The sequence below is a fragment of the Poecilia mexicana genome, unplaced genomic scaffold (assembly GCF_051168715.1).
Source record: "Poecilia mexicana isolate PSO_F unplaced genomic scaffold, ASM5116871v1 scaffold_5, whole genome shotgun sequence".
Classification (NCBI taxonomy): Eukaryota; Metazoa; Chordata; class Actinopteri; order Cyprinodontiformes; family Poeciliidae; genus Poecilia; species Poecilia mexicana.
In genome coordinates this window covers 20,230,152-20,248,944 of record NW_028263374.1, presented here as the reverse complement: position 1 = coordinate 20,248,944, position 18,793 = coordinate 20,230,152, and the positions used below count along the sequence as shown (strand labels likewise).

The 18,793-nt window shown below is 37.7% G+C and overlaps 1 protein-coding gene across 2 annotated transcripts in view; it reads left to right on the top strand.

The window, feature by feature from the left end:
* atp2b2 (ATPase plasma membrane Ca2+ transporting 2) overlaps positions 1–18,793 on the top strand; it is a 68,434-nt gene that overhangs the window by 45,832 nt on the left and 3,809 nt on the right. The window contains exons 10-20 of one of the 2 annotated variants that reach the window (XM_088005717.1): positions 5,155–5,396; positions 6,093–6,327; positions 10,315–10,494; positions 10,632–10,719; positions 10,889–10,995; positions 12,336–12,527; positions 12,819–13,032; positions 13,113–13,324; positions 13,453–13,560; positions 13,673–13,855; positions 15,337–15,429. In XM_088005717.1, the coding sequence (XP_087861843.1) occupies positions 5,155–5,396; positions 6,093–6,327; positions 10,315–10,494; positions 10,632–10,719; positions 10,889–10,995; positions 12,336–12,527; positions 12,819–13,032; positions 13,113–13,324; positions 13,453–13,560; positions 13,673–13,855; positions 15,337–15,429 (1,854 nt within the window). The remainder of the gene's footprint in view (positions 1–5,154; positions 5,397–6,092; positions 6,328–10,314; positions 10,495–10,631; positions 10,720–10,888; positions 10,996–12,335; positions 12,528–12,818; positions 13,033–13,112; positions 13,325–13,452; positions 13,561–13,672; positions 13,856–15,336; positions 15,430–18,793) is intronic. The other variant, XM_014975102.2, reaches the window with a different exon arrangement.

Below are 18,793 nucleotides of genomic sequence, written 5' to 3'. Positions count from 1 at the left end.
ATGCCTGTAGTGCTCTATGGCATCATAATACAGCTCCTCCTATATCACTGTCCCTTCAATCAGCACATGCATGGTGCAATAATAACCGGAGAAGGCCTTGTTGTCTGAGGAAAAATTTACACATAAAAAAGCTTCACAACCACAAAATACTATAGTCACGGTAACATTTTGTAACGGATATTGTTTATTTTGAAGTTTACCCTTATCTATGCAATCTGAATGGGAGATCACACTCCACAGTCACTGTAGGAACGCACATTTCCCCACAGTATTTCATTCATTCACGGTACACAAAGATGAACAGCTTTCAGTGGAATCAGTTAATTTCACATAGCAGCACATCACATCCAGTGGTCCGGAACTATTTTATTGACATTAAAATAGTTTGTGGAAAACAGAGTGTATTTTGCAGCGATATGGACCTATCACTCATACACACATCTGTCATATCTCTGCTGTAAGCACTCAGACCACAGGTGTGTGTTCCTGCAGCACAGTGGTATGTTTAGCACGGCTGTGTGAATGTCCTCCGAGCTCAGTTTCACGTAGATTTAACCACCTGCTCGGGTCATTTTTTCGGTCACTGAAGAGAGAGGTGGAAATGCTCCCCATTCATTCCCATTGTGTTGTTTTTAAGCTCAGTGCTTTGTAAAAAAATAATAATAAAATAATAATAATAATAATAATAATAATAATAAAACATTGTGCCATGTAGATAGAAGTAGAACTATTATAAAATAATTGATATGGTCTTTCTTCAAACAGCAATTTAAAGTTTGTAATTAAAATAGGCTCCAGCTTCTTGTTTGGCTATTAGTACTATAGCATATGTCATTAAAACAAATGTTAAAAGCCCATAAAAAAAAAAGTAAATAGTACACATTGATATAAAAGATTCAATACTCTCAGACCTTTTCATATTGGGTTGCCGCCTGGTCAGAGTTTTGGTACAAGCACTGCAAAAGCTTGATCACCTCTATAATTCATCTCAGATCTTGGAGCAGTTAAGAGAAACTGGTTGATTGACTGCAGTGTAACTTCTAAGTAGGCAACATTAATATGAGGATGCAAGGCCATGTAAAACTTTAAAGATCAATAATAAAAGCCTAAATTTGACTATAAAATGGAGTGGGAGCCACAGGAGCCACAGGAGTGAAGGACCTTTCACCCGATAAGGGTGAAAGGTGGGGACAGATTGCCAGGGAGTCATAAGGCAACATAGGGAGTCATGGGACAAAGAAAACAAAACACAACAAACAGGCAAGAATACCATACATACCTAAGGACAATTTAGAGATTAATTATCCTAACTTTGATGTTTCTGACTGTCAGAGGAACCTGGAGAACCCAGAGAGAACATGCGCACTGAAAACAGGCAGAAAGACGGCAGGTCGGGATTCAAACGCATGACTTTCCTGCAACAATTCTACCATCTGCACCACCGTGAAGGTCCAGTTTCAATAGCAGCACAACTTTAATGGACTTTCTCTCTCTTTTTCTACATCTTAATTTTCTTGCTACAATTGATCCACATTCATTGACCTTGGTAACTATCACCAATTAGTCATCACAGAGCAGTTTAAGTATGCAGTGTTAGACTTTGCAATATGATAGCAAAAATTTATCCACTTTCAGCATGAAGGCTGCTAGGTGATTTAGTTAAACGTCTGCAGAATTTCTATTTTGTGGAGTCGTAATGTCATCAAACATAAGATGTTAGCAACTTTAATTGTGTTATTAGTGATGGAGTACAGTCAGAAATTTAGAAATACTAATGTACTGAGTTCAATGTGGGTTTTTTTTTTCTTGCCAGAGATTGATTTTAATAAAAATGTATCTGAAGTTTTGTATTTTAGTTGTAGAGTGAGTAATGTTAAGACACATAAAATAAATGGTAATAAATGGGTATGGAAAAGCCTTGAAAAAGACCGTAACGTGATGATGCATTGGGAAGCACAGTGAGATTTAGATAAAGAAAAACAGTAGAAAAGAGAGAAACTGCAGTCGCATGACAAGCATTCTTATAATAGACTGTTAGGCTTTATTTGTGCTCCCAGCACACCCAAGGCTTTAGCCTGGTTGGCTGGTCTAACTGTATGGAAAGCTACAGTGTATTCTTGTCCTTCATGCAATACGCAACCAAGACAGAAGTGGAGGCTAACGGGTCGGGGGGCCTTGTAAGACAGGGGAAATTGATAAGGTTGAGGGAAAAGTCAGCAAGAGAAGAGGAATGAGATGTGAAAAAATGAGAACGAGGAGGAAAATGTACGTTGAGGTACAAGGAAGGCAGTAAATCGCCGAGTGGTGTGTGAAGAAAATGACAAGAGAGAAGGAAGGAACATGAAGTATGGATTAAGGAGAGCCCTGGGTGGAATAGGAAGTAAAGTTGCCAGCTCTCCCTCTGGCATATGTCCTTGCCTGCAGGATCACCCAAGGACCAGGGAGAGGGCAGCTGGTCCTAAGCCACATCCAGGCCAGGACATGCCAGCAGTAGCTCTGTCATGCCAACGCTTGGCGTTTCCTGCCAGCTACTATCCTCGTGCGTAAAACTAGCATAAAGAAAAAAAAATCTCGACGAGGTCTTTGGAAACCTAAAGCAGTGTTTGTTTGTGTCCCGTATTTATTATCGCTATTTCAATATGTTTCTCTTTCCTCAGTCGTCACGTGGCAATGTCTATATCCTCTGTATCTGTATCAACTATATTTCTGTAGCTTGTTCAAAGCTTCAATATGGACTATGTGGCTATTTGTGGCTTAGTTGTTTAACTGGATGTTTCAGCAGAGAGCTGATTCCTCGAAACCCCACCAGACAATGCTGATGAGGCCATTTATTCCATCCTGTCATTAGCCAATGACAGGCAGTCCCTTCCTGATGTAATCACTGGTCATTAGGAAGAGGCATTAATTCAGTTATTTAACACAAACTCAGTATAAAATATTTATTTTCTTGTCTGTGTTTATGACACGCAGCTAAACAAATAACCAGATACATTAAATGAGTTGACGTGTTTGGTGTTTAGGTTTTAATGATTAATGTGATTTTAGAGGACTTTGCAACTCCTCGGTTGTACACGCAGGTTCTCAGCTGAAGAAATGGAAAAACTGCGGCTGCCTCACTGATGTTTAACTTACTGTGTTTTCAACGAGGTCTTGCTAAAGTATTCCTACATCTTAAAGAAACTGAGCGTATTTTTGTTGTTTTTTCATAGTTTTACTTACTGACATAAGCTGAAGGTGATTTGAAATGTTCACTAAATGTGCCACCTACGATTTTAAATAGTAAAAATAGAAAGATAAATGAAACGGAAAAGATAATTAAATTTTTTTGCAGTGAAATAAATTAAAATAGAAACCTCACAGTGCACACTGCGTTGATAATATAAATAAAAACCATTTAAAATATAAATTCCGTCTAAACTTGCCTAATTATTTGTGTTGACAAGGAACAGTAAGGCTGTGATTTAAATCAGCTTCAGAATGTGTGATTGTGTGTAGAAGTGTTATGAAAAGCGACAGAGTGAATTGCATGCTCATCAGTGTGTCTTGTGAGGCCAGACGTGTGAGCGTCAGCGTCACTAAAGCTCAAGTTTGTCTGAAATATTGATAATGCGTTTAGTTTTCTGTCACAGCAGCAGATATTTGGACCCAGACAGCTTCCAAATAGAGTAAGGCTCAGGAAATACTAATAAAGGAATGCTGGGGGGAAAAAAAACCATAAAGCAGAAAAGATTTGAGGACATGTGTGAAGTGAAATGAGAGAGAATGTTTTAAGAGAATCGGAGCCAGCGAGTAAAAAGAATCCCCAAGTGGTGGAAATCTCAGTCGCTCTATTCTCAAGTCTCAACTGCCAAGTGTTCTTTGCCCAGCGTTACCATGGGAACGCTGAGCCTCACACAAGCTGACCACACTCACTCGCTTGCACATACAGTGAGCACACAGCAGTCCGCCATGTACTGTAGAACCTCACAGGCCACATGCACACATGATTTGAACTGGTCAGTGAAACGTCATGCGTCTTTTACTGTAAGACTGTGGAGGAAGTCCCCTACCAGCTTTAGAGCTGAAAAAAAAGCACTACATAACAATTTCTTCACGTTTATATATATATATATATGCATATATATATGCATATATATATATATATATATATATATATATATATATATATATATATATATATATATATATATAACAAAAATTATCATTTTTACATTTTTATGTTAGACATCCTAATATAAGACAATTTAACTATCATAACATGGAATATAAACCATATTAAATAAATGTATTGACAAAAAAAAAACAATGTAAGTTGTTCTACTTGTACTGAAAACCAATTATGAGGTGATTATTAACTGCTTACCTTAGACTCCTTCTGCTGCAATAACTTTATTTGCTATGTTTCTTCCAAGCAGTTATTGATTTGTGTTTCTTTATTGCAATTACAGTCATTTAAAAATGCATATTACATTGTAGTCCCATAAGCTTGTGACGTTTACAGTTGATGATGTCTCAACATGTCAGAAAAGACTCTTTTTTTTTTCTGTGCAAACACACTTACATTGTTACTGTTAATACCAATATTTTACACTTTTGATCTCACTTTTATTTCTGTTTGGCTCCATTTAAACTATCTACTCTGCTGGTGCTCTACAAGGCAGTGGCTTTCTTTATTTGTCAAGCAAGTGACTGACTAACAACGTAAATAAGAAATAGATATGAGAGAAGTACTTGAGTGAATAAGTAATTGAAGAAATAATGTTTTTACCTTGTTTTGTTTATGAAAGCGAATGGTGTTGAATCTAGGATGTAGTACAGCAATAAGCAGAAAAAGCAAAGGAAGAAGAAAATGGCTAAGATGCTGCTTTATTTTGTTGGTTATACATTTGAATGTTTACTGAGCCATATACAGTAATTGTATGTTTCTAAACATGTAATTACATGAAGGGTTGAGCTGCTCGCCTGAAATAAGAACGTCCAAATTTGATTCTATCTGTCTCATCTCTTGCTCTCCCATACGTCAACCCTGTCACCTGCTTGCTAGTCAGTTATCACTGAATGAAATTGAACAAAGCGGTTCTTATGCCTTGTCTGGGGTTTTGATTTAGTTCACTTAAAGAGTGTTGCACGTGTTTCACTTGTGTTTTTCTTCAGCCCCCAGATAAGGAAGGTGGTCTGCCCAAGCAAGTTGGAAACAAGACTGAGTGCGGACTCTTGGGATTGGTCCTGGACCTGAAACGGGACTACCAGCCAATCAGAAACCAGATCCCAGAGGAGAAGCTTTATAAAGTCTACACCTTCAACTCTGTCAGAAAATCGATGAGCACTGTAATCAAACTTCCTGAAGGGAGCTTCCGAATGTACAGCAAGGGAGCCTCTGAAATTGTTCTCAAGAAGTGAGTCCAGTATTCTGGGTACTTGGCGCAAAAATTAAGCCTGTTGAAAAGGCCTGTTTGTTTCTCTTTAAACAAGGAGCATTGTTACAACAAATAAATTGTTGATTTATTGGATATAGTAAGGTAACGCTGATATTTTAGTGATGGTGTAGTTGTTTGGTACTGTTTATTTAGACTAACTGAGTTTAAAGAAGACATGCTGTTAAAACTTCAGGTAAAGTTTTGTGACTTTTGACAGTTTTTTGCTGAGCTTTCAGTGGAATTTCAAAATTGTGTTTTTACTGTATACTACATGAGATTACATGATGGGAAGGGAGGCTATTTGTTCCCTTTAGTAGCTCATTTACACCTAATATTAATCAAAAATAATAGCGATATGATGTGTGACAATATGTAACCCATACAAGGTTTAACCCTGGTACTTTCTTGGGTTGTTTTTACTCTTTATGTTTATACTTTATTGGTTACCTTTCTTCGTTACACCGCATCTGTCCACATTTTGGATTGCTTGCTGGTTAATTTTGGGTATTTTTCTTGTAGCTTTTCACTGAATCAAAATACTTTTTATATGGATGTATGTTTGAATGGATGGTTTGTTTATTGAGGTTTAGTGAAGATCTTTACTCTACAGTGCTATCATTTTACAAATTAAAGACACTTTTCAGGTTTTTAACAGGCTTTACTGTTTTGTTTCAGATGCAGTCACATTCTGAATGAAGTTGGTGAGCCCAGAGTTTTCCGGCCTAGAGACAAGGATGAGATGGTGAAGAAGGTGATTGAGCCCATGGCCTGTGACGGCCTGAGGACCATCTGTGTGGCGTACCGTGACTTTGCCAGTGATCCTGAGCCCAAATGGGATGATGAGAACAACATCCTCACTGACCTTACAGCCATCTGCGTTGTGGGAATCGAGGATCCTGTCAGACCAGAGGTAGGAAAAATGTGTCTATGCAATCAGAAATTAGCAGGTTTATCCCAGATGTCCCACCTTTTTATGAGGGTTTAAATTGTTGATGAGAAACAATGGTTAAAGGTAAGGTGTTAGGTGCACATTGTACTTTTTGATACTTTCTCTAAGCCAGGACTACTTTATTTAAGCACTCTAAAAACAGAGCAATTCACCGAAGGACTTAATAGATATTGTAGAAAAGCATTAAACATAAACACAATAATATAAATTATGTCATAGAACTACTCAAACAAATAAATTTACTTCTTTCATGCTGGTTCAAAAGCCATTGATAAAGCCTTGAAGCATTCAGACAGCAAGGTGTATGTTCTGGAGTGGCCCAGTCAAAGCCCAGACCTTAATTCCGTAGAGAATTTGTGAAAGGATTTGAAAAGTGTCATTTATAGCTGATCCCCACAAAAGCTGAGCTATTAGTGTTTTTCAAGAAAGAATGGAGTAAAACATCTGCATCCAGATGTGCAGGTCTGGTTGAGACCCATCCACACAAACTCTGTGCTGATTGCAGCCAGAGGTGCATTTAGTAAATACTGCCTTGAAGCTAGTAAATATTTTTGCAGTCACATATCTATGTTCTTTTATTCATTATTATTTTTGTAGTAATCAGTTGTCCCTTTGTAATACTAAAAAAGCTTTCTTTTGTCATTTGTTGTGTCAAAAAAACAACTTAATTTTGTTCATTATGATTGATTTGTAAAAGCAATAAATAGGTAAAATATCCAAAAAAAATGAATACATTTTAATAGGCACAATATGGAAATAAAGCAATTTGTTCAGCTACTACTAATTATATTTTAATCAGTCTGTGAAGCCTATTTTTAAAAAATGAGGGGCATTTTTTGTTGATGAAAAATATGTGATTGGTTTTGGTTTTCAGCTACAACGTTAGACACTAAGCTAGATAGTCTTTCACTTTCCACACTGCTAGATGGAACTGAGAGCTACCTCGGGAATATTTTAGCCAAAGTGGGGTGTCGCAATTTATTAACCCCTCCAAGTACTGCAGTGGGTTGGAGGGCTGTCTTTCTCAACAACTGTAGTCTCCTAACCCTAAACCTCTCTGACCAACTGGCAGCACCCACTGGTGCTCGACTCCATGAAGGTGATTGGTGCTCATCACCGTTCAGATGCTGATAACTTGTATCTTGCGAGGATTCATGGGAGGACGGACTTTATTGTTTTCCAACTTTTACTGTATGAAAATCTCACTGTTAAAGAATTCGGATTATGGTTATCACAAAAATATTTTCTGATAGGCTTTTCTTAAAGAAAAAGTGTAATGTATTTATTAGAGTGCTGTATTTTTTGTGTGTAATGGATTAGCTGACCTTCCTTTACACAGCTCCAGTGATAGTACAAACGTAGGATCCTAGCTGACCGCTGCATTATTAAACCCTTTCCTTTTATCTTTTTTTTCCACCCTCTCGTCACTCAGAAGCAACGGCTCTTACTCAACCTCGCCCCACCATGTTTTCTTCTCTCCACCTTCCATTATTTTATGAATTTCACCTTCTTTTTTATTGCTCTTGGTCTTTTTCATCTGATTGTGCCCTTTTTCTTTATCGTTATCCTTTCTTTTTTATTTATGTAAGTATCTGAGCCAATTTAGGACTAACAATAAAAAAAATCAGTAATAACACAAACAAATATAAACACACTTTGTGAAAAATATACAACTTTATGCATCAATCTAGTTGTTTTGCAGGGATTTGTGTATTTGTATATTTGTGCAATTGAAACAGAAAATGCACGGAAAGGTAAACAATTATTGTCAAGAAGGAGAATTGCTTGGCTACAATTGTTCTTGTTCTTCCTTTCAGGTTATCAAAGCTATAAATCCTCAACATTTGTACAATTTTGCTAGTTTTGAAGTTGTACATTATGTGACATTTAAAAAAAAAAAAGCAGTTCAAGGAAATGCTGCATTACAGTACACTTTTTCTGTCTAGTCTTTTCAAGATTTAATCCTCCTGAATAAAAGGTCAAACAACTTTGTAAACATTGTTATTTCTCTATTAGCAGCAATTCTCTTCCTTCTAAATTTACATTTTTTGTTGTTATGATCCCTGGCTTCTGTATACGGGTGCTCCTGGGAGCAAGGACTTCGAGAGGAACAGGAATATAAAGAGAAACAGAGACTGAGACAGATAAATAGATTAGAAATAAGATTGATGTAAGAATGATGGAGGTGGGGGGAGATGAGTAAAGAGAAATGGAGGAGAACGAGACGGTAACCAGATCCATATCAGGTACTCAAGAGGCTTGTTTTTCCGTATAACATCTAGACTCCTACCTTCCTCCTTTGTCGGGTCAGAATCCGTTTTACTCTTTCCTTTCTCTCCTCTGTCAGATGCTAAGTCAAATAGAGCTGTAGTGAAAAAAAAAAAAAAAAAACTTCAAGACTAATAAGATGACAAACAGCAGCCTAACACCTTGACAACAACTACACATTCATAATATTAAAAAAAGAAATTCAACTGGAATACCTATGGTATTTTTATTTGGAAATAATGCACTTGCCACAAACAGAATTAAGATGTCAAGAAAATTAACATTTTCCCTGTAATGTAAACTATGATCTACAATGGTTATATTTTCTACCAAATATAAATGATTATATACATATATTTCCAAGCCTCACAAAATCTTTATATATATGTATTTATAAAATGTATTTTTTTTTACACCAGATGATTCTGCGAAACCCCCTGACAAACTTTATTGATCAATAAATCAATATCAACTGGTGGACATACATAAAAAATGGTGGCTAGTAATCCAAAATTACATCTTACCTCAAAATATTGCAGCAGTTTGATAAATGGATACCAAAAATTGTATTTTCAATGGTATAAAACATACTATGTTTTTGTCCTTTTAAGGGAATTTGTGTAGTTTTGAATAGCTTAGTTACTTTAGGTTGATTCAAGGAACTGGAACAACAGTTCTTTTAAAACTAAATATCCTCTGACAAATGTGAACTACATTTATTCAATAGAGCCAAAGCTGCTTAAAAATTAGAAAAAGGATCTTCAATATTGAGAGATGTTTTTCATGGGTAAGCAGTAATTTGTTTATGAAAGACGAAATGGAAAATGAATGCAGCAGGATCTTCTTCATATTTTCCAATTTTGTAGGTTTTATTATCTAGAATGTTGTTTTTTGTTGTTTCTTTTGCTACATATTAGTCAAAACAGAAACATGTTGTTGCTTGGTCAACCTCCTTCTTGTGGATAACCTTCCTCACTCCACTGTGTGTAGTTGCACATTTCTGTGCATAGAAATAGAGTCTTCCGTGTTTGTAAAAATCAATGTGGGCTCTCATTACTTTATGTGCACACATTTGTTTATGTGTGGGTTTGGAGAGCAGCACTCTCCCACACTGACCTTTGCCAAGAAGAAGATGTATTTCTGAATTAATACTGTTTTGCAAGCTGTTGATAACACAGATTTTTCTTTGTGCCCTGTGTGCACAATATCGTATAACATTTAACCATTTAGAGTCCTGTTTACAAGGAAACAATAAACTTCACTGCACGCAGTTATAAAAAAAATTAAAGAAAATAGTTCTAGTTTGATATAATCGAATGTATCAGGTACCTTTCTTCATATTTTAATTTTCAGAAGATAGTCTGTAGTTTCCCGTAGGTCCACATTGTATGTTTTCCTCACCAGCTTGCAGCTTTACTATTTTGCAGTGCGCTCATTTCAGCTGTAAGACCAACTGTACCCACACCACCAAATGGTTGACAGAGTCAACATATCCTTCTGGAGTAGATGTAAACTGAAAACAGCACTATAGCATGATAAAAAAAGTTATATAACGTGTCAGAAGCACAACTCCGATAACTTTTTGTGACTGAAGTAAAACAATAATTTTGATGCTTTAATAAGATGGCAGTTTTTAACAGTTAGTGCGTGCATCACAAGCTCCATATCTCTGCCCTTTAGGTTCCCGATGCTATTCAGAAGTGTCAGCGTGCAGGCATCACTGTGCGCATGGTGACAGGTGACAACATAAACACGGCCAGAGCCATAGCCATCAAGTGTGGGATCATCCATCCAGGAGAGGATTTCCTCTGCATTGATGGCAAAGAGTTCAACCGGAGGATCCGTAATGAGAAAGGCGAGGTACAGAGGGTGTCGCCAAAATAACTGGGAGGAAAAAAAAAAAGAGACAGCCTCGAAAATGATGGAAAAATATCTAAACTTCAACCACTTTCTCTGTCCATTTTCAAATGTTTGTGCGCATCATGAAACTTGTGTAGGTGGAGCAGGAGCGTATTGACAAGGTGTGGCCTAAACTCCGGGTCCTGGCCAGATCATCCCCAACAGATAAACACACACTTGTCAAAGGTAAGTTTGTGGCGTCATTTTGGGGAAATTGAATTGTGGCTGAATTTACTTCAAACTTAGATTTTGAGATGTTGGGTGTGTGTTTTCTCTTTTTATTAAATAAGACCCAATAACTAATAATCTGATTGGCTGTATCATGTGAACTGTTCTGCTCTGCGTGGTTTGACAGGAATTATTGACAGCACTATGGCAGATCAGAGGCAGGTGGTTGCTGTGACAGGAGATGGCACCAACGACGGACCTGCCTTAAAGAAAGCTGATGTCGGGTTTGCGATGGTAATAAAACTAGCATGGGATTTATGTTTGCTTGAGTGTTTTCTCTTTAATTACATGTATTAATTTGAGCCTGATTTGCAGTGAACATCTCCCAATGTCTTTTCCGCTGCTGCATTATTTAGAATTTTCTCAAGAACTATCCCTTTATATTTGCTGCTTTGGAGCGCCCTCTAGTTGTTGGTGACAGTAACACACAGCTTAATCAAATTAATTAAAAAGTTTTTTTTTCTGCAATTCAGTTCAAAAAGAAAAAAAATAATTTATGTAGCACTATTAAACACAGAATAATCTGTTTCAAGAATCTGTTTCACTGTTTGAATTTGACATAAAGCTAAAAGGGACTTCTTAAATGGCAATATCAGCCTACTAAAAGTACGTCTATGCACTGGACAGTATATGCACATGGGGTTTGGTTGGGGCTTGCTTTGCATAAATTACTGTATCAGTGTGGCATAGCATTATAGCCAGGTGAGATTGCAGGTGAGTCAGCCATACACAGTGATTCCATGGTCTTTAAACAAATACTGAGACTTTTTCCAGTGTAAACCAGAGCCAATGAAATCAGTGTCTCCATAAAACTTTGCACCAGAGGGAAGCATGAAGGGCTCTAATATTTCCTGTGCTAAATTATGACTTGATGAATTAAAAGTGGACCAACAAAAGCATATGACATGGCACTTGGATTCTGTGAATCTCAACACTTTGTAATTAAAAGATTGAAATGGGTAAGTAGCTTCTGCCACAGTTTTTCTTTCCATTCAATTTTCTATTAATATGCTTGGCTAGAGCTCCCTGGGAACAGCCAGCTTCTTCAGCAATTATCATTTGTGGTTTGTGTGTAGTGCATCTTTAGTTTTACTTTTTTAAATTGAAATAAAGAGAATTTAAAAAAATGATTAAAATACTTTTTTTTTGCTGTCCCTAAAACAGAGCATTTAGTTTTTTTTACTTTGCTACTTTTAGGGCTTCTGAGGATTTCTCTGTGCCTCATTCATTACTTCTTAATAAGATTTTAGGCTTTTAATAATAATTCTTAAGAACTGTTTTTCATTTTGCCACACTCAAAGAAACTCAAAGAAGACACATGCATTTCTGGATTTTACTACTTACCCATTTCAATCTTTTAATTACAAAATAAACCCTAAACTTTAGGATTTAAAATAAAAAAAAAATTAATCAGCATTTGTTAAATAAAAATAAATTATAATCTCTTTGAACTATTACCAATTATTTACATATTGTTAATCAAATTTCTTCCTAAAACCAATCCATGTTCCCAGAACAAAAAAGAAAAATTAAAAACGGTTTTCTTCATTGTTGGTCATTTTGTGCTCTTTCAGGGTATCGCTGGAACAGACGTGGCTAAAGAAGCTTCAGACATTATTCTCACTGATGATAACTTCAGCAGCATCGTCAAGGCAGTGATGTGGGGCCGGAATGTGTATGACAGCATTTCCAAGTTTCTTCAGTTCCAGCTTACTGTCAATGTCGTGGCCGTCATCGTTGCTTTCACTGGAGCCTGCATCACACAGGTAAGAGGCATTAATTGGGTGTCAATCTCCTTTTCTGGCAATAGTGTAGCAGGTGATGGCATTCTCCTGGTTGGGCTAGAATTGTGTTTCTGTTTTCTCATCCGTAGTTTTAAGTATGGTGACTGGAGTAATCGAATGTCCTACAAACTGAGCAAAACGATGCTTTTGTGTCAGAATGATGACACAAACACATCATTGTGTTGTGTGTAAAGGTTCAGTTTCCACTGTATGTTTCCAGTTTTATTGGAGTTTTTGTTTTTCTCAGTGGGAGTTTGCGTTTGATTCCCACAGGACTCCCCACTTAAAGCGGTGCAGATGTTGTGGGTTAACCTGATTATGGATACTTTTGCGTCTCTGGCCTTGGCGACGGAGCCCCCCACAGAGGCCCTGTTGAGGAGAAAACCGTATGGTCGCAATAAGCCTCTTATCTCCAGCACTATGACCAAGAACATCCTGGGACACGCCGTCTATCAGCTCATTCTCATCTTCACGCTCCTGTTTGCTGGTACGCGCAGTTCACATACAGCGTGCTACAATACCCGTTCAGAATTCAAGAAGTTATTTTATATTCTCTGTTTCCACCAGGTGAGAAAATCTTTGACATCGACAGTGGCCGTAACGCTCCTCTCCATTCTCCGCCGTCCGAGCACTACACCATCATATTCAACACATTTGTAATGATGCAGCTGTTTAATGAGATAAATGCTCGGAAAATACACGGAGAGAGGAACGTGTTTGACGGGATCTTCAGAAACCCAATTTTCTGCTCCATCGTTTTTGGCACCTTTGCTATACAGGTAAACTGCTGCAATATATTTTTTTATTCTACTGGTGAATGTTTTATTTATCAACTAAGGATATTTCACATATTGAGGTGTCTGGAAAGTCATTTTTTATTTTTCATACTGTGCAATATTTTGTGCAGATTGTGATTGTGCAGTTTGGAGGAAAGCCATTCAGCTGTCAGCCTCTGAGCCTGGAAAAGTGGTTGTGGTGTGTTTTTCTGGGGCTGGGAGAACTGGTCTGGGGACAGGTAACTCAAATGAATGATGGCCTACTGTTCATGCACTGCTTATTCTTTGCCTTTTGCTTCAGTTTTTGGATTTAACTTAAAAAAAAAAATGCTCTCCTATTTTGTTGTGCAGGTGATTGCCACCATACCCAACAGCCACCTGCGTTTCCTGCGTCGGGCGGGCCAGTTGACTCACAAAGATGAGCTGCCAGAGGAAGACGTAAACGAAGAGAATGAGGAGATTGACCACGCAGAGAGGGAGTTACGGAGAGGTCAAATACTTTGGTTCAGAGGTTTAAACCGCATCCAGACTCAGGTAAGATTTTTATTTCACTTCAGGATTTCGTGTGACTTGATACCTGAAAAGACAAAACAAATTTGCTTCCTTTTACTTTATTCATCCTTCCCCTTGGCACTTATTTTCAGAAACAAATGTGCCAATAGTTTTTGTTTTCAAGGGGCTAATAGCAGAATAGCATGATTCTAGATGCTTTATTGGTCAGCGTCAAAGATCCAGTTTCTTCTATATTTCTGCATAATATTTAAGACATAAATGGCACAACGTTAAAGTCATTTTGTCTCAAGATAACAAATTTAGGAACATCAAGATCCAACTTTTCCTGGGTGGATGGAAGCACTGTGGACCATCGGAGGAACAGAAAATAATCATTGAACTGTTGTCATTGTGATGCTCTCTAACACCGGTTTCACTGTGATAGCTAACTCTATTCTGCTTTTGTGTTACACTTGATTTCGTCTCACCGATGTGTCACTAGTGTGAAGTTATGCCATAGCATGTTCACTTGAGACAAACGTTTGTTTACACAAAAATCTATAGATCAAATTGCACTTGACTTGTCTAAATTTTATTTGATCAAAAATCAATAGTTCACGCTGTTTTTATGTTGTTCTTTCACAGTTGTTTTAGACTTGTCTGCTTTTTCACTTATTTTGTCCGCAGCCTTTGTACGTGTTCATAGCCTACAAAGTGGGCAAGCGAAAGACAAAAGACATGTCAGGCTTTTAAAAAGGATCTACAGCTAATGTCCAGTATCTGAAATCTCAAATCTGAATCTGAAATTAAACTAAACATTCGGACACAGGAGCGACGGTATGCATAATCCTTCAATTGATCATCTACTTTAAGCAAAGTTTCTTTCTCATAGCAAAAAACAACTTTTTATATTATTATATTTCACAACTGAATTATTTTTTATGTCCTTCATAGATTCAGCTAAAGAATTGGGAACAAAGTGTGGCCACCTTTCACAAAGTCCTCTACCTTCCCACCTAAGATCCCATTCTCACTAAATTGACCAAAATGTCTAGACACAACACAGGTTCATAGCTTCGGAGCCTTATTCTGCCTCAGTGATTAATAGATCACTGTTAAGTGAAAGAATAAACAAACTAAAATGTTACAAAGACTGAAAAATGCGTGAAAAAGCAACTTAAGTCTTCAGAAAGCCTGGAGAACTGTTAATCCAGACCATTTTAAAGGTCATAACACAGTCTGGTTCTGGCAGCAGATGTTGGAAGAATCACAACTTCTACAGTCCTGTATGTTCATGACCACCATGACAGGTACATGTTGTTCTATCTGTAAGATGGCCTTTTATTCCTATTCACCACTTGGTTGTGGGGATACTCCACCCTGACCTTTACCTCCCCCCACCCTTATGTGTCATGACTGCAAAGTTGTACTCCCTTTACCCAACCAGCCAGCATGTGTTACCATTCAGTTCGTGTCACTCTGAGCAGCCATTTGTCCTCTCCTGTCCCGCTCTTCTTCCACAGATTGAAGTAGTCAACACCTTCAAGAGCGGCACCTCCTTTCAGGGGGCTGGGGCTCTGAGACGCCAGTCATCCACCACCAGCCAGAACCAGGATGTAACCAATGTTTCTAGTCCTAGTCACGTGTCCTTGTCCAATGCCCTTTCCTCTCCTACAAGCACTACTGCTGCTACTGCTCCTCCCACTACTGGCCGTGAGTCAGAACTCTGTCAGTCTGCTTGTCTGCTCTCTTTGCTTCAGGGGTGCCATCCAGTCCTCATCAAGCTCTTTTTTTTAAACTTAAATTACTAGACATTATGCCACCAATGCCTCCATTGTGACGTTGGCATCTCTGAAGATTTGTCCTTTTCTCTCTTGCTGCTTTTTTCATTTTCTCTCTTATTCTGTCTTTTTGATGTTCACACTGGATTTCAAATTCATCTTGATATCTCCTCCCATGGTTGGCTGTACTGTCCTCTCATTGGTCAATGTGTGTTTGTTTCCCCAGAGTGCTAGGAGCACAGGACTAAGAGTGATACCCACGGCGTGACATTTCAGGTTGTGAGTTTGTCTCCCTCTGCTCATCCTCCATACTTCATCACATCTGTCACTCCTCTCGTTTTTATGTCTCGACGGACGTTAATATTAACTAATTCCAATCAACTCTCAAAGGGACTGGGAGAACATTCAAGTATAAGTGGCAATGTTGTTTTATCTGCCACATAAGTGGCAGATAACAACAACTCGAGACAAATCAAAATTGTATTGTGTATTATATATCTTATTAACTCAATAAACGCTGAGGAAGCGGCTGCATGTGTGGTTAAGGATGTCCTTTTTATTACCTCGAATGCTTTCAGAAAAATGTTTCTTCTTAGCTCAAGATATAAGATCCGAAGATCTGTGATCATCTCTATTTTCAGCTTTGAGCCATGTCTGAGCGTAATTGACACTTTAAAGTGAAACTCATATGCATATATAAATAAAAGAATAGGTTTAACTTAAAACCACCAGAATGAGAAATTATTCCTTATTCCTTATTTGCTGGATAAAACAGAAAGCTGCTTGCAGATTTTGTCTGTAAGCCAGTTTGTTCTTCTCCTTAATAATCCTGCTGTGGTTGATTGTCATGTTGCCATATTATCAGACAGGTTCCCAGCAGAAGCACCAAAATAGATAACCTTCCAACTCTCCATTTTTGGAGAGTTGGAAGGTTATGACAGGGTTATGACAGGGTTATGACAGGGTTATGACAAGTTATGACAAGTTTGTGACAGGACATATTTCCTGGCCCAAACTTATTCAAAAAGATCCCTCTCATTATTACTTTTTATTTTAGCTTTTGCATCTTCTTGCACCCACTAAGCCATAATTGCAGCAGTGTTATTGTATATTACATGTAATAGCGCTAATTTCCAGAACCCACATGACTCTCAAACTTCGAGGCAAGAAGTTACTACCACTGCTATCACTGTGCTGTAATTTGCAGGTCTAATATGCTAAAATTTCTAAAAGAGAAATTTCACAAACCTGAATTCTCTTTCCAATTTATTATTTAAAGGTGGCAACACATCTGCTACATATCATGTCTTCTGCATTTCATGTTAAAATATTTTAAAATTCCTCAATGAAGTTAGTTTTTCCTTCAGACCACAACTTAAATTCACATAAAGGATCCTACACTTATTGTTAGCCCTGGTATACATACATAGAATCACTTTCTTTTGTCACTTTGAAAAACTCTGAAAACAAAATGACTTGGGTCACACCTACTGGTACAGCTAAGGATTTTTATAATTCACCTTTTAGATGGAAAAAAAACTTTTAATTAGTAATTCACAACATCCTCCTAGCCCTGTGGCTCAAACTTTGAGTGACACTCATAGTCAAAATTTAAAATAGAACATGCAGTGTAGGTAGTAACCAGGGAATATGTAAGAAAACAACTGCTTTCCTAAACTTTGTGATATTCAGAGGAACATTTAAAACACTTTAAAATAACTGTGAAAGTGCCAAAAAATAAAACAAAATAAAAATCTCGACTCCTCCAGAGCTCATCGCAAAAGTGCAGCAAATAGGTTCAACTCTGCCTAGTGGCAACTTGGCACCGTTGGATGATATTAAAGTTTGAGTCTAGCAATCCAGCAAAAAGGCTCTCTGCCCTCCATGCTTCTGCTTTATTCTAAATCCTGCTGGGACTTCACCTGCAACCACATGTCAGATCAGCCTAAGATTGACAAAAAGATGAATCGGAATTGGTACTGGTAACCTTTACAGGTGGAAGGGGATTATAAAATTCAACTTAAGAAACTTGTTTAAATTTTAGAAAATGTAATGCCGATCTACGTTTACTTAGAAATAATAATTTACAATCAGTTATTCCCTTTGTTTTATACCAACGCCAAAAATGTCTGATGTAACTAAGTGGACATGTTACCTTTTCGGATTGTTCAGAGCTCAGTTTCTGTATGGTTTCAAGGTCGCCATGTTGCAAGTTATTTCTCGGAAACAGGAACATGTGATTCACTAAACACTCGCACACAGCCGGGCTTATACTTGAGTGTTTACTCAGCTATGCATGGAGTGAGAAACATGCTTCAACCGTCAGACCTCTGACAATGAAACTTATTTTCATTATTCACCTCCTTTCGTTTGATGTCGGCTTTTCTTGTGCCAGTGTCCAGTTTTGTCACTGTTGCATGTACTTTGTGTTTACATCTTGTGTGTGTGTTCATAATATTTTAATCTACGGTGTTTGCTTGTCGTCTAAATGCCACTATTTTATTTCTGGGATGTGTTTTGTTGGTGTGAGTTTTATTTTCACTGCAATGCTTAGGTTGAGCCAACCTCATGCAGATTTGACTCACTCCATTTGGGACAATGCCTCTGCTACGCTGTGCTATATTTGAGTGTTTTGTGTGTCTCATTCAGAGTCTGTGTGGATATTCAGCCAGACGGCGGTCTGGTGCCCCCTACCCCCCTCTGCCCCTCAAGAAGTTTTTAAACCGCCTCATTGGATTTCTCTGATATAACCAACTTCTTTCTTACTGACCTCGTCCACCAGATTTCTTCAAAACTGCATGTGGTATTGTCCTTCAATTTTTTCTGTAAGCATTCCATTTATTAATGTGGCTTGTTTCTAGGTATACAGCACATTGGACTAAAGCGTATACTTACAACGAGCGTTTGTGTTGCTTTTGTTTTTCTGGAAATGTCTGATTTCCTTGTGTTCTTTATGATTATGTTCCTCACAGTTTTTCTTAGTGCACGCCAAAATTAAGTGACTTGTGACCTGTAGTCATCTTGTGCAAGCAGAAAACAGACTCCGGTTGCCTTCTCTCTTGTTTCTCTTTCACTTTTTTCTCTTCCACCTTATATTCTTAAAAATAAATATTTTTTTCTTGTTTGTCTGTTCTTTTTTCACCTATTCTCTCATTACGAGGTTCCCTGCAGCTCTTTTTGTTTGATCTGTAGCATCACC